Source organism: Chanodichthys erythropterus, chromosome 13, assembly GCF_024489055.1.
Source record: "Chanodichthys erythropterus isolate Z2021 chromosome 13, ASM2448905v1, whole genome shotgun sequence".
Lineage (NCBI taxonomy): Eukaryota > Metazoa > Chordata > Actinopteri > Cypriniformes > Xenocyprididae > Chanodichthys > Chanodichthys erythropterus.
In genome coordinates this window covers 11,282,990-11,296,296 of record NC_090233.1, presented here as the reverse complement: position 1 = coordinate 11,296,296, position 13,307 = coordinate 11,282,990, and the positions used below count along the sequence as shown (strand labels likewise).

General features: G+C 36.2%; 1 protein-coding gene across 1 annotated transcript; it reads left to right on the top strand.

The window, feature by feature from the left end:
- The first annotated feature begins 2,612 nt into the window (after positions 1-2,612).
- On the top strand, positions 2,613-12,956 carry eif4e1b (eukaryotic translation initiation factor 4E family member 1B). Its single transcript, XM_067407318.1, has 6 exons — positions 2,613-2,662; positions 2,771-2,866; positions 6,163-6,226; positions 6,459-6,572; positions 6,812-6,951; positions 12,829-12,956. The coding sequence occupies exons 1-6, from the start codon at positions 2,640-2,642 to the stop codon at positions 12,941-12,943; spliced, it is 552 nt and encodes a 183-aa protein (XP_067263419.1). The 5' UTR covers positions 2,613-2,639; the 3' UTR covers positions 12,944-12,956.
- The last annotated feature ends 351 nt before the right edge of the window (positions 12,957-13,307 follow it).

The following is a 13,307-nucleotide window of genomic DNA, read 5'->3' as shown; positions in this document are numbered from 1 at the left end:
ATTTTACATTATGTTCATGATGACTGAGTGATTCAGATTACAACACTTTATAGTCGTTGTTTTTTAATGTTAGATAATGCATTAATTGTTGTAAGACTGTCACCTTATTGTAATGTAAAGTGTTACCATTGCATTTGACATATATAGCCTATTAAAATGATATTAAATATTCTATCATATATTATTCTAGCTATTACAACGTAGAGAGAGATTCAAACATTGGTATGCATCAGGCTTTTATTTAAAAAAAAAAAACATTATTGAAATTGCAAGTAGAAAAGAATAGTTATCCCACTGAAAAGGTTAAAACAGATATTGGTGCTCACTAGAACTGCAAAGTTTACAAAGGTTCACAAAAAGTGATTTGAATCAGCTTTTGAATAAATATTAGGCTAAATTGTGTGAATATTGTGTTGAGTTTTAGAGTCCATTTCATTAAGCGGGTGACAGAGACCTCTGCTGGTGAGATGAACGTACTGCATTGGATGTCACAAACTCATTTCACCTTGAAATATTACCAAACCATCCCATCACTGATCGAAGCATGAGACAAAGCATGTCCCACAACTTCACCTGCCATAGGTTTTTAGAAAAGCAACAAGTAACGTTTAAAATAAGGGCCTTTATTATTATTATTATTATTATTATTATTTTACAATTTAAGAGCTTTCAGGCTACTAAATGGCCAAAAGGAATGTCAAAATTGTTGTCCTGTCAAAATCATAATTTTAAAGGGTTAGTTCACCCAAAAATGAAAATTCTGTCATTTATTACTTACCCTCATGCCGTTCCACACCCGTAAGACCTTCGTTAATCTTCGGAACACAAATTAAGATATTTTAGTTGAAATCTGATGGCTCAGTGAGGCCTGCTTAGGGAGCAATGACTTTTTCTCTCTCAAGATCCATTAATGTACTAAAAACATATTTAAATCAGTTCATGTGAGTACAGTGGTTCAATATTAATATTATAAAGCGCCAAATATTTTTGGTGTGCCAAAAAAACTAAATAACGACTTATAAAGTGATGGCCGATTTCAAAACACTGCTTCAGGAAGATTCGGAGCACAATGAATCAGCATGTCGAATCATGATTCATGAATCATGACACTAGGCGTTTCTCAATGTCAAGGAAGGATCCTCGGAAGCCAGAATTTCGAGGATGCTACGTCATCGACATCCGTCAAAGGACTGTTCCAATGTCGAGGATCCTCGGAATTTCAAACAAGGACTGAGTCCTTTGTTTGAAAAATATCCCATACACAGGAAAGGATGCATATGTGTATCCTTCGCGCTCTTCGCGCTCTCAAATCACCCACAATCCTATGCGTGCAGCTTTGCAATCTTGTTCAAAAATGTTTTTAAAAAATGTTGGACATTAGCGGGCAATATGCTTTCAAATGTAAGTATATTTACGTTACCAAACATTTGTTATAACAGTAGTAAATATGTCAGATAAATAAAGTTTAACGTTTAAATGCCAGTACAAATTACTACAGTATTGATATTATAAATGATACAAATACAAATTACGTTATTAATGGCTAACTGAACCGGACCGTTGTCACCGGCATCCTTTATAAATAACTAGTTAAGTTGTCTAAAGCAATTTAACGTTAATATTATACCATTTATACCATTCACAGCGTTATTCATAGCTTTCTCGTATTTTTTAACAGGGACCAAGGAACAAACGGAGGCGTTCATACGTCTCCGTGTAGAAAACAAGCAGCTGTTTACCGGGGGGTAATGACGCAATGACGTGCACTTGCTAGTCTGTTCCATTTACGTGTTCTCTGAATGCTAAAGAGGAGCCTCTCCTAGACTCTGAAGGAAGTGACTTGGAAGGACCAGTCCTGCCAAGGAAGTATCCTTGACATTGAGAAACGCCTACTGCTGAAATCACGTGACTTTGGCGCTCCGAACCGCTGATTCGACACAAAAGATTCATTATGCTCCGAAGCTTCATGAAGCAGTGTTTTGAAATCGGCCATCACTAAATAAGTCGGTTTTTTTTTTTTTTTTGGCGCACTAAAAGTATTCTCGTTGCTTTTTAATATTAATATTGAACCACTATACTCACATGAACTGATTTAAATTTGTTTTTAGTTCATTAATGGATCTTGAGAGAGGAAATGTCATCGGATTTCAACTAAAATATCTTAATTTGTGTTCCGAAGATGAACGAAGGTATAACGGGTGTAGAACGGCATAAGGGTGAGCAATAAATGACAGAATTTTCATTTTTGGGTGAACTAACCCTTTAAGACTCCGAACTTATAAATGCGCGCGCTGGGCGGTAAGCTCTCAATCAGTCTCGCGCGCTACATGATTGAAATGGCGTCGTGCGCTGTGCAGCTGGTGAGTATGGTCTCCGAAATGTAATTAAAGTACTAATTTCACCGTTCACACATTTGTTAATCTAATAACGTGTGTTGTTGCGCCTGAAATAACCTGTAAAGACATTGTTCATTTACTGAAGCGATTTCACCCCAAAAGTTTAACGGCGTCAAGCAAGACATTTTCATGATGTTGTGCCACGATGATCACTTATTTTTTACATTTTACCAGATTGATAAAGTGACGAGGAGGAAGGTGGAGAAAAAGAAGTTTGAAACAAACATTTTGAAGGACCCTTGCATGAAGCACCCTTTACAAAACAGGTGTGTTGAGGCTGATGACGTTAAATTGGTTGAGACTCGAGCGTTCCGCCATTTTCTCTGCCATGTTTGATCGCTTTGCTCATGTTCTTGTTTGTGTACCGTGTGTAGATGGGGTCTTTGGTTCTACAAGCACGATAAGAGCAAAATGTGGCAAGACAATCTAAGGCTCATCACCAAGTTCGACACAGTTGAGGACTTCTGGGCGTAAGTTCGCGGTCACGTGTTTGCCGTCCAGTTGTAAGCAATTGGACAAAAAAAAAAAAGTCCACTTGGTTCTCAATTGTTGTGGCCCGTTATAGGGTAGAAAAGTTTCCAATTAAAGGGTTAGTTCACCCAAAAATGAAAATTGTCACTTATTATTCCCACTCATGCCATTCCACACCCGTAAGACCTTTGTTAATCTTTGGAACACAAATTAAGATATTTTTGATGAAATCCGATGGCTCAGTGATGCCTTCATAGCCAGCAATGACTTTTTCTCTCTCAAGATCCATTAATGTACTAAGAACATATTTAAATCAGTTTTTGTGAGTGCAGTGGTTCAATTTTAATATTATAAAGTGACAAGAATATTTTTGGTGTGCCAAAATAATGACTTATATAGTGATGGTCAATTTCAAAACACTGCTTCATGAAGCTTGAGCGTTATGAATCTTTTGTGTCGAATCATGATTTGGATCGCGTGTCAAACATCGAAACTGCTGAAATAATGTGACTTTGGTGCTCCAAACCACAGATTCGACACTGATTCATGAAGCAGTGTTTTGAAATCGGCCATCATGAAGTCGTTATTTAGGGTTTTTTTTTTTTTTTTTTTTTTTTTTTTTGCACACCAAAAATATTCTCGTCGCTTTATAATATTAATATTGAACCACTGTACTCACATGAACTGATTTAAATATGTTTTTAGTACATTAATGGATCTTGAGAGAGGAAATGTCATTGCTCCCTATGCAGGCCTCACTGAGCCATCGGATTTAATAAAAAAAATCGTAATTTGCGTTCCAAAGATTAACGAAGGTCTTACAGGTGTGGAACGGCATGAGGGTGAGTAATAAATAAACTTTAAAACCAAAGTTAAAGGGATTGTAAAAAAAAAAAAAAAAAGTGATTCATTAATTACTCACGCTCATATCATTATATGTAAATAAAAGCCTAAATAAAATCTGTTCATCATATAAAGCAATCATGTCTCTTCAAAAAATCTGGACTAAACTGTTCAATTCATATGGATTAGTTTCAAGATGTCTTTATGAACTTTTTGAAGCGTCAAAGTGTCGGTTGCATAGCTGTCAAGGCACAGAAAGCTCTCAGATTTAATCAAAAACATATTCATTTGAGTTCCGAAGATGACCGTTACACGTCATCATAAGTCGTCGCTAGCATAGATGCGCCGATATTTATCACACACTTCTAAAGGCCAATTCACACCGCACCGACAACACTAGTCTGTTGGAGTTTGTTGGATCGGTGTGATACCCCTGTTGGCGTCTGTTGGAGTCGGTTTTCACCCGACTGAACATGTTTAATCGGCGTTTGTCGGGTCGTGGAATGTCTGCGCGGTGTGAACAGTTTTCCAAAAGACGGCAACCAACTCTGAAGTAATCTGACCTGGCCACGAACCGTTGCCATGACGATGAGGCAAGTCGCCTGCAAAGACGGCTGTTTGATCGCGCCCGCGCCTCACACACAACACAACAAAGCAGTGGAAACGTGACATCGCAGCTTGTTCATTATAAAAAATAAAATACTGTTAAAAAAAAATAAAATATACAAAAGGTACAATAGTCCATAGTGCAATCCGTGCCATTCAGCAAGAGCAGCTGCTCCACTTCACCGAAAGAGAGAGGTAACGTTAACCACTATGAGAGCAACGCAGGTTTACCTTCAGTTTCGTTTTTAATAATTCGTTTTGGCTTGTTTAGCTACATGGTTGTATATGCTTATGGGTCTCTTTAATAAAAAGGGTCGCGCTAAAAAAATTGTTGTTTGGTGCGGTGTGAATTGGCCTTTTAAGATGCCATCGATAGCTGTAGTGATCTCTGTTGCTTGGGCGACAGCTATTTTTTTTTGCATTTGTCTTCAGTTCTTCGCATAATAACACAAAGGAGACGAGCCTGCGTGTTTCCTCAGGAGTCCCTGGTTGATACAGAACATACAATACTGATGAATAAGCACGCAAACTGAATGCACTTTTTGTTTATATCATGTAACGTACACGTATTTATGGACGTAACCACAACAAAACAACACATTAATCAGGCATGCGGCAAAAAGACAAGTTAGCTGCCACCGGATTTGAATTTGTTGTCAAATCAACGCGGGTTTCAATAAAATATAAAACAAATATGTTGTGGAACTATCATAAAGTAAAAAACATTAGCGAACTGTTTTTATAGCGATTTTTACAAATCTTTTTTTCGGAGAACATAACCGTATACATGAACACAAGATTAAAGGCAACATAAAACAAGTGATTATTTATTACTAAAATACTGTTTACCGTAAGAAAATACTTATATTTATGGGTCTCTCTGCTCGCTCGGTCGGCCATGTTGGAAATTTATCATACCCCTTCGTGTGAAGTGTGGTCCTGAAAAATCTTCGTTTGAAGGGCTACCTGGCCCTTCCCCCTACCCCTTCCCCTCCAACCAAATGAGAATTGGGACACCCCTACCCCTTCACGTGAACGCGCGAAACAAAGGGGAAGGGGTATTGGGGAATTGGGATTGGGCCTATGTCTTTTCCATGTACTGAACTCTTGTTGTTCAACTATGCCGAGGTAAATTCAAATTTTCAATCTAGGGCACCTTTAACAATACCCTTCAGCCGTGACTTATTCACGATACAGCACAGCCTCTCGTACCTTATTGCTCACATAAAACAGCTGAGTGGGCAGTCTGGGCAACAAAATACTCTTACATAATGTAATGTTATTTTACTAATGTTATGCAATAATGTCATAAGATGTATTACTCGTCAGATATTTTGATTTGATCATTATTGCCCCATTGTTAAGTCTTTAAAATACATGCATAAGATTTAACTAAATATTTTCCTTTCCTTAAATGCAAAGAATGTTGTCTTTACATTCTATTTTTATTTACATTGATAGTCACAGCCCTATACTGAAACGGCTATTTCATTTAGTAGTGTGTACTTGTACATTATATGATGATAATTGCAATATGACCTTCTGGACAAATTATGCAGCCTTTCAAATAATCACAGCAAACCTGCAGCTCTTGGGGAAAAAAATAACACATTTTAAATCAGTTTTCATCAGAGCAATCTCAATTGCGTATTTTTGCTAAATTGTTCAGCCTTAGTAGATATAATTGCTGTGATTTATAATCCTAAGAGCCTAGATGTTACTGAACCGGAAGGCCTCAACCTCCACACTTGACAGACTAAACTTACATTTCAAATCCACTAAATATTAAGGTGTTTGTCAACTTTATCTGCAAAATGTTTTTCTGATTGACTTTCAACTGTTTCAGATTATACAACAACATACAGCTGCCAAGCAAACTGTCCTCTGGCTGTGACTACTCCATGTTCAAGGTGAACTTGCTTCTTACTGCTTTTCTCTCATTGAGTATAACTTTCCCATTAATGACTTAAGTATTGTTTACCGTTTGACACGGCTGTCTACATTTATTTCTGTTAATGTGCATTCTATTGTGCATTACAATAGATGGAACATCTTTGTGAACTGAATTCTTTACTCTCGAGAACAGTAATTGGCCTATGGATAATTGACTCTTTGTAAAGCATTTTCTTTGTTGCTTTACAGGATGGCATAGAGCCCATGTGGGAAGACAGGAGTAATAAATGTGGTGGCCGCTGGTTGATTACTCTAGCCAAGCAGCATAGACACACTGAACTTGACCGGTTCTGGCTGGAAACGGTCAGAGACAATATATTTGCTTGCTTTATTTAACCTTTGGTTTTAATTGTCTGTTTAGATTGTCTGTTGGAAAAAGTTTACATTATCTTCTTTCTTTCTGATTATAAATGATCAGAACATAGCTTTGTGTATGTGAATACACTCCAAAATATTTATTACTTTATGTTCAGGAAGATGATTTTGTTAAAGCTTAAACTACAGCAAAATGTGTGCTGACTATAAATTTGTTCTTGTGGCAGATGTTGTGTCTTATTGGAGAGGGCTTTGGCTCCTTCAGTCGGGATATCTGTGGAAGTGTAATCAATATCCGTGCCAAAGGGGACAAAATTGCCATCTGGACCTCCAATGCTGAGAACTGTGAGACCGTTACATATATTGGGTAAGCATGCTTTTGTTTCTTTATAAACATAAGCATTAGCTGTTAAATCCTGCTTTTTATGTCCAACACTTCTGCTTTGTTTACTTATTTATATTTCAGACATTATGAATGAATGTATGGAAGCTTGTTTCTGCCACGGAATAAAAAAACTCAAAGGGTAATTGCGACTTTTTATCTCACAGCTTTTTTTCTTCTCAAAATTCAGACTCGCCCCACCCCCCGGAATTGTGTTAATATCCTGCAATTTTGAGGGAAAACAAGTTTCAAAGTCTGAATTGTGACACACAAACTCAGAATAAAAAGTCAGAATTGTGGGATTAAAAATGTTTTATTCCATGGCAGAACCGAGCTTCCCTATAAATGAGTGCTTACATCTGGCATATTATATTGAGTTTTTTTATTTCATTGATTTGAACGTCTTTTGGATGTCAGGCAGAGCCAGATATAAGCTTTTGACCACTCATGGTGCTGTAAACATTAATGATCATGGGAAAGGAATTTGTGCCTAGCAACCTAATGAAGCTAATTATCCATCATATCAGATGGATGGAGAACAGCCTGCAGTCTTTTGCTGCTAGGATATACTGTACAGCTGCAAGATTCCCAATGATCTGAATCTAAAGTATATGCAGTATTTGTTTTAAAACTTTATCTACTAAATATAAAGGCTTTATCCTGAAATTGTTTGACAGTCAAAGCAGATTAGGGTTTATTATTAAGGCACATACTGGGGTTGGGTATTGAGACGCATTTCATATTTCGATTCAAAAGCTTGCGATTAGATTCAATTTTGAATTCAATTTGATTAAATGTCGATTAATTGAGGTAAGTATCTGGGTACAGTACATGGTAAATTTTCTCAAGGAAAAAATGTCTCCACTAATGCAGTTAGAACATTACTATAATATTACAGGTTAAAATTAACTAATTTGTATAGGGTACTTGCATTTAAAGGATTAGTTCACTTTCAAATTAAAATTTCCTGATCATTTACTCACCCCCATGTCATCCAAGATGTTCATGTCTTTCTTTCTTCAGTCGAAAAGAAATTAAGGTTTTTGATGAAAACATTCCAGGATTTTTCTACATATAGTGGACTTCAATGGCCTCCAAACGGTTGAAGGTCAAAATTACAGTTTCAGTGCAGCTTCAAAGCGTTCTACACGATCCCAGATGAGGAATAAGAGCCTTATCTAGAGAAACCATCGCTCATTTCCTTAAATTTAAAATTACCTACGTTTAAACCTTAAATGCTCACCTTGAACTAGCCCTCTTCTTCTCTATTAGAATTCTGGCAGTGTAGACACTGCTAAGTGTGTTACTGCCCTCCACAGGTCAAAGTTTGAACTGTTATATACTTGCACTAGCATATTGAATATGACAATTTAGTTCAAACTTTGACCTGAGGAAGGCAGTAATACACTTAGCAATGTCTACACTGTTGAAATTCTAATAAAGAGCGCTAGTTCAAGATGAGCATTTATGGTAAAAGTATGACATTTTATTTATTTATTTATTTATTTTTAGAAAATGAGTGATTGTTTCTCTAAGATTCTTATTTCTCATCTGGGATTGTGTAGAACGCTGAAACTGTAACTGCAGACCTGCCAACATGTACACATTTTGCGTACCAAGTATGCATTTTGACCTCAAAGTACGCTGGTACGATTTGTCACTATACTACGCAAAAACCCAGTGAGTCCTCTGTGCGCGCGTAGTACTCAAATCCAGCAAAAAGAGTTTGACCAATCATATCGCTGGGTTCATTTTCCCAAATAGCAAGTGGGGATGATTGACAAATGCATACGGCCTATAAATGAAAAGAGACCGCAAATCGACAGCAACACAAAATCCCGCGCGATCCTCCTTCCACTCTTGCAGTCTCAGTGACTGAATTCTCAGGCGAGGACAGTACAGCAGTCACGGTACTTCTGACTCCTTGAGGTAAACGGGTATAAAATGCTCAAGTAATGTTGAACAACAAATCTAAATAAAATTGAAATCGCTATATGGCTTAGTGATTATGAAAGTGCTGTGATGTGTGACTGACTGACAAGAGCGAGTCTGGAGAAACAGGCGTTTATTTATTTATTCTCAGTGTTGAGAAACGTATAGCCTACATGTGTTGCGTTATTGTGTTAATAATAACTAAAGTACCTAATTGTTACATTGCGTACTTATTTTGTATGAAAACTAGCACATTGGTAACTTATGCATTTAAAAGCACCGTTGTCTCAGTGCTGCGCAAGCTCTCTCTCATACACACAAACGCGCGCGAGCACAGAGAGGGAAGATCATTGTAAAATGAAAATTGCGTGTTTTTAAGATTCGATAAATGGCGGACTCTTTAGTTAACACAACCCCTTGTTATATAACTAACTACTTTATATTCTTGAATACTCGATTCGTTTTGCATTTATGGGTCCTGTCTGTTCACTGTTTACTGTTTTCTATAAATATGTTTGTATTGGCTAACCTTTAATCAGCGAATGTTTGTCTTGTTCAAATACAGCATGTTACAAATAGATTCCTTTTTTTCTGTGGGATTTAGTATATCCAATATTATTCCAATATCCTAATATTTTAGCATATTTGGATATTGGAATAATAAATTAAGTATTTTAAATGAATCACATGTAAACTCAATGTTTACTCTTTTCTAAGGGTTTCTTAATTTTAGACCTAGTTTTCATTACAAAACCTGTCTAAAGGACTCAACTGTCAGGTTAGTTGTATGTAAATAGAGCCTACTTGAAATTGCAAACAAAAGTTTTTAGTCCATATTAAATATGTGAATGTGATTCACTTGTGGTTGTCAGTTTGGATAAGCACACATTATGCAATGCAATATTAATCATGAATAAAAAAATGTTTTTGAGCAGGTGTAGTGAAATTTTTAATTGTCAAATTATAAAACTTTAACTTTAAAATTAGATTAACGAAGATGGGTGTGTGTTTGTGCTTTGTGTATTGTATTCTCAACTGTATTGTATCCCCCCCCCCCCCCCCCCAAAAAAAAACCCATGTCCTGTCCCGTCACACTGGTACTCGAAAAAATTTTCCAAGGTTGGCTGTAACTGTAATTTTGACCTTCATCCATTTGGAGGCCATTGAAGTTCACTATATGGAGAAAAATCCTGGAATGTTTTCATCATAAACCTTAATTTCTTTTCGACTGAAAAAAGACAGACATGGGCATCTTGGATGACATGGGGGTGAGTAAATTATCAGGAAATTTTAATTTGAAAGTGGACTAATCCTTTAAAGTTTTTTTTTTTTTTTTTTTTTTAAATCATAATGTTAAAACAAATGTTTTAAGTGTAAAAACACTTTTTAATGACAATTTTGTTTCAGTAGCACTTTATTTTACAGTCCTGTTCCAGTTTAAGTAAAATGCAATGAATATGCAATAGTGCATATATTTAGCACAATTCTCCACTCTATAGTTAATTTTTCTTGCTCACTGAGTTTACGGACATTGAATGGCTTTTCTGAGGTACACGCAACGTGACATTTTTCACAATCACGTCTTTCTAAGTTTGAAACACTGACCAATTATGTGAGACGTGATACAGTTTTCAGTTGTACTGAATCTTTCAACAAACCTTCTGATGTTCATTCAGGTTTGTGTTATAACTAGTAGTAAAGTAGAAGATATGATCAGATCAGTGTGCTCTGCTCTGCCTCTTGAATTGTTAAAGAGCACTAAAATGGTATTCATTGTTAGAATTTTGTAATAAAAATGACAGAATTTGGAAGCTGAGACTTTCGTATTAGAAGTAACAAAGCTAATTGTGATTTATAGGATGGGAGGCACACTATAAAGTTTTGTTCATACATTAAAAAAAAGCTGCATGATTCTGGATAATTTGAGAATCACAATTTTCTTGTTTCAAATATAGATCACAATTCTCTGATTATGAACAGACAATTAAACAAAATAACATGTAATTTACTAGAGGTTCTGAAAAAATGTTTATTGCTACAGTCTATTTAAAATTTTTAATTAATTTAAATAAATTATATTTAATAAATCAGATTGAATGAATGATTCAGTGACTAACTCAAAGACTTCACTCGTTTCAATACTGGATGGATCAGTGTTTAACGAATCTCTTGAATTAATTCAATGACCTACTTTTTTAATTCAATAAAGCCCCCCCCCCCCCCAAGTCACTTGTGGCCACCTATTGGCGTAATGTAATTGATACAATATTTTTGCAGCTTCAAGTTATTTTCAAAAGGGGATCTGCTCTATTTGGGTCATTTCTGTAAACATCAGTATTTCTATATCTGAATATACTTTTATCCAAGTTCTTCTGTAATAATTAAATATTTGTAACCGACATAATCATACTGTGATGTTGAAAAGGCTGTAAAGCAGTTTCATACCTATACATAACTGCTTTCTCTGGGTCAGTGGCAGCACCAACGCAGGTTAAATAGACACAAGTGAATTATTGTCATTTAGGAATAAGATCGCGTAGGTGTTTGAATCGAGATTGTGATCAATCGTGCAGCTCTACAGCATAGACTAAAAGATTGATTCTTGGGATTTAAGAATCGATATTGGCTCATCAAAATGAGAACCGATTAAAATTGAGATCAATATTTTAATTCTAACCCTAATACTTGCCTTGTGAAGCACTCCTTGCTTGACTACAGAAAGCAGGAGTAAACATTTGCCACTGTAAGAGTGGAGATTTGTTGGCTGTTCTCCACCAACACATCATGAACCCAGGGTTCCATATTTTTGATAAGTGAGTAATTTAATGATTATTAGAACAGTTAATCGACCAATCGATGAATTATTTCACTGATTAATCGGTACGTTTGATCGATTATTAAGGCAGGAACACACCAAGCCGACGGTCGGCCGACTAAGTTTTCTCAGAGTGTCGGCTGAAGTTGGTCCGCGTTGGCTTTTTTTCGGCCAATTCGAAATGTTGAACCTGTGTCGGAGCTCGTCGGTCCGTCGGGCCATCTGATCATTCTGATTGGCTGTTCAGATACTGCCACCTGCTGGTTCGGAAAGGCACTTAAACCCACGCAGGTGCCGAATTGATGTGCTGCTTGGCCGTCAGCTGTCTAGCGTTGGTTTGGTGTGTCTGGGCAACTTTGGACACAGATGCTGCCGAAGCAAGCCAACCCCCACAGTCTGTTATTGTCACCACTAGTTCGTCGGCGTTGGCTTGGTGTGTTCCGGCCTTTAGACTACATGAGTTCAAACGACTATTCAAAAACAAATATTTGTCCACAATTTTTATAGTCCACGTTGTCTAATGTTGACTAATCGTTTCAGCCTAAGTTATAAAGCGTTTTGTGTTTCTTCAAATGTAAGAAATGAAAAGTTATAGAAGTTAATAGAAAAGTTTCTGAGAAAATATTTACAGATGATTGTACTATATACCAGATATAATGCTGTATAATTAACTGTTTGATAAATAGGGGCTGAGAAAACTACTGAGATGTTTGGAAATTTGATTATGGAAAAGTATGGAATTTTGAAATTGAAAACGTGTAGGAACCCTGTGAACCTGATGTGGGCAGTAACTGGCAGTCAGTGGAGTGAGACAAAATGAGGTGTGACTTGCTAGCATTTTGTATGATGATAAACACTTTTTTTTTTTTTTTGGTGACATTCCATAGTCCTTTACACTCTTAAAAAATGTTTCAAAAGGTTTTTTTTTTTTTTTTCTTAAAATATTTTATTGTGAAGAACACTACAAAGAAATTTTTGCGCAATGAAAAGGTTCCATGGATGTTAAAGGTTCATTATGGAACCATAGATGCCAACAAAGAACATTTTTTTTTAAAGTGTAGGTTCCTAAGAACTTCTACAAGGTGTTCACTTTTCTCATGTTGCTTCTCTTTCAGTCAAAAGTATAAAGAAAGTCTTGGACTCCCACAGAAACTTGTCATTGGATATCAAGCCCATGCAGACACTGCAACTAAGAGCAACTCCATAACCAAAAACAAGTTTGTTGTTTAAAGAGGGCTTTAGTTTGATACCATTGTAGGGGCCTAGATGTTTATATTGGTAAACAATTAGTATTCTTGTATTCAGATTTTTTTTGTTACTTTGACGTGTGGCTGTAACTTGTGGCATTCAAATTCACCTTGATATAATATGCAAGACTTTGTAAATGTTGTTTGAGTTGTTCTCTTTTGTGGTGTTGAAGAGGTGTGTCTAAAATGCTAAGACCTTTTTTCTTTGAAAATTAAAACTTGGATCTGCTTTTGCAAATGCTTCTATGACTGTATACATGTGAAAAGAAAATGCTTTGGCTTTTCTTTAAGTTAAATAGGTCTTTAAAAAATATGGATGGATGGATGTTGTGTGATTTATTGGAAAC

Bases quoted from the DNA above. Each gene is read 5' to 3' on its own strand.
- eif4e1b (XM_067407318.1), top strand. From the start codon at position 2,640: ATGAAGCACCCTTTACAAAACAG. The intron at 2,663-2,770 runs GTGTGTTGAGGC...TACCGTGTGTAG, and splicing joins AAGCACCCTTTACAAAACAG to ATGGGGTCTTTGGTTCTACA. The intron at 2,867-6,162 runs GTAAGTTCGCGG...CAACTGTTTCAG, and splicing joins ACAGTTGAGGACTTCTGGGC to ATTATACAACAACATACAGC.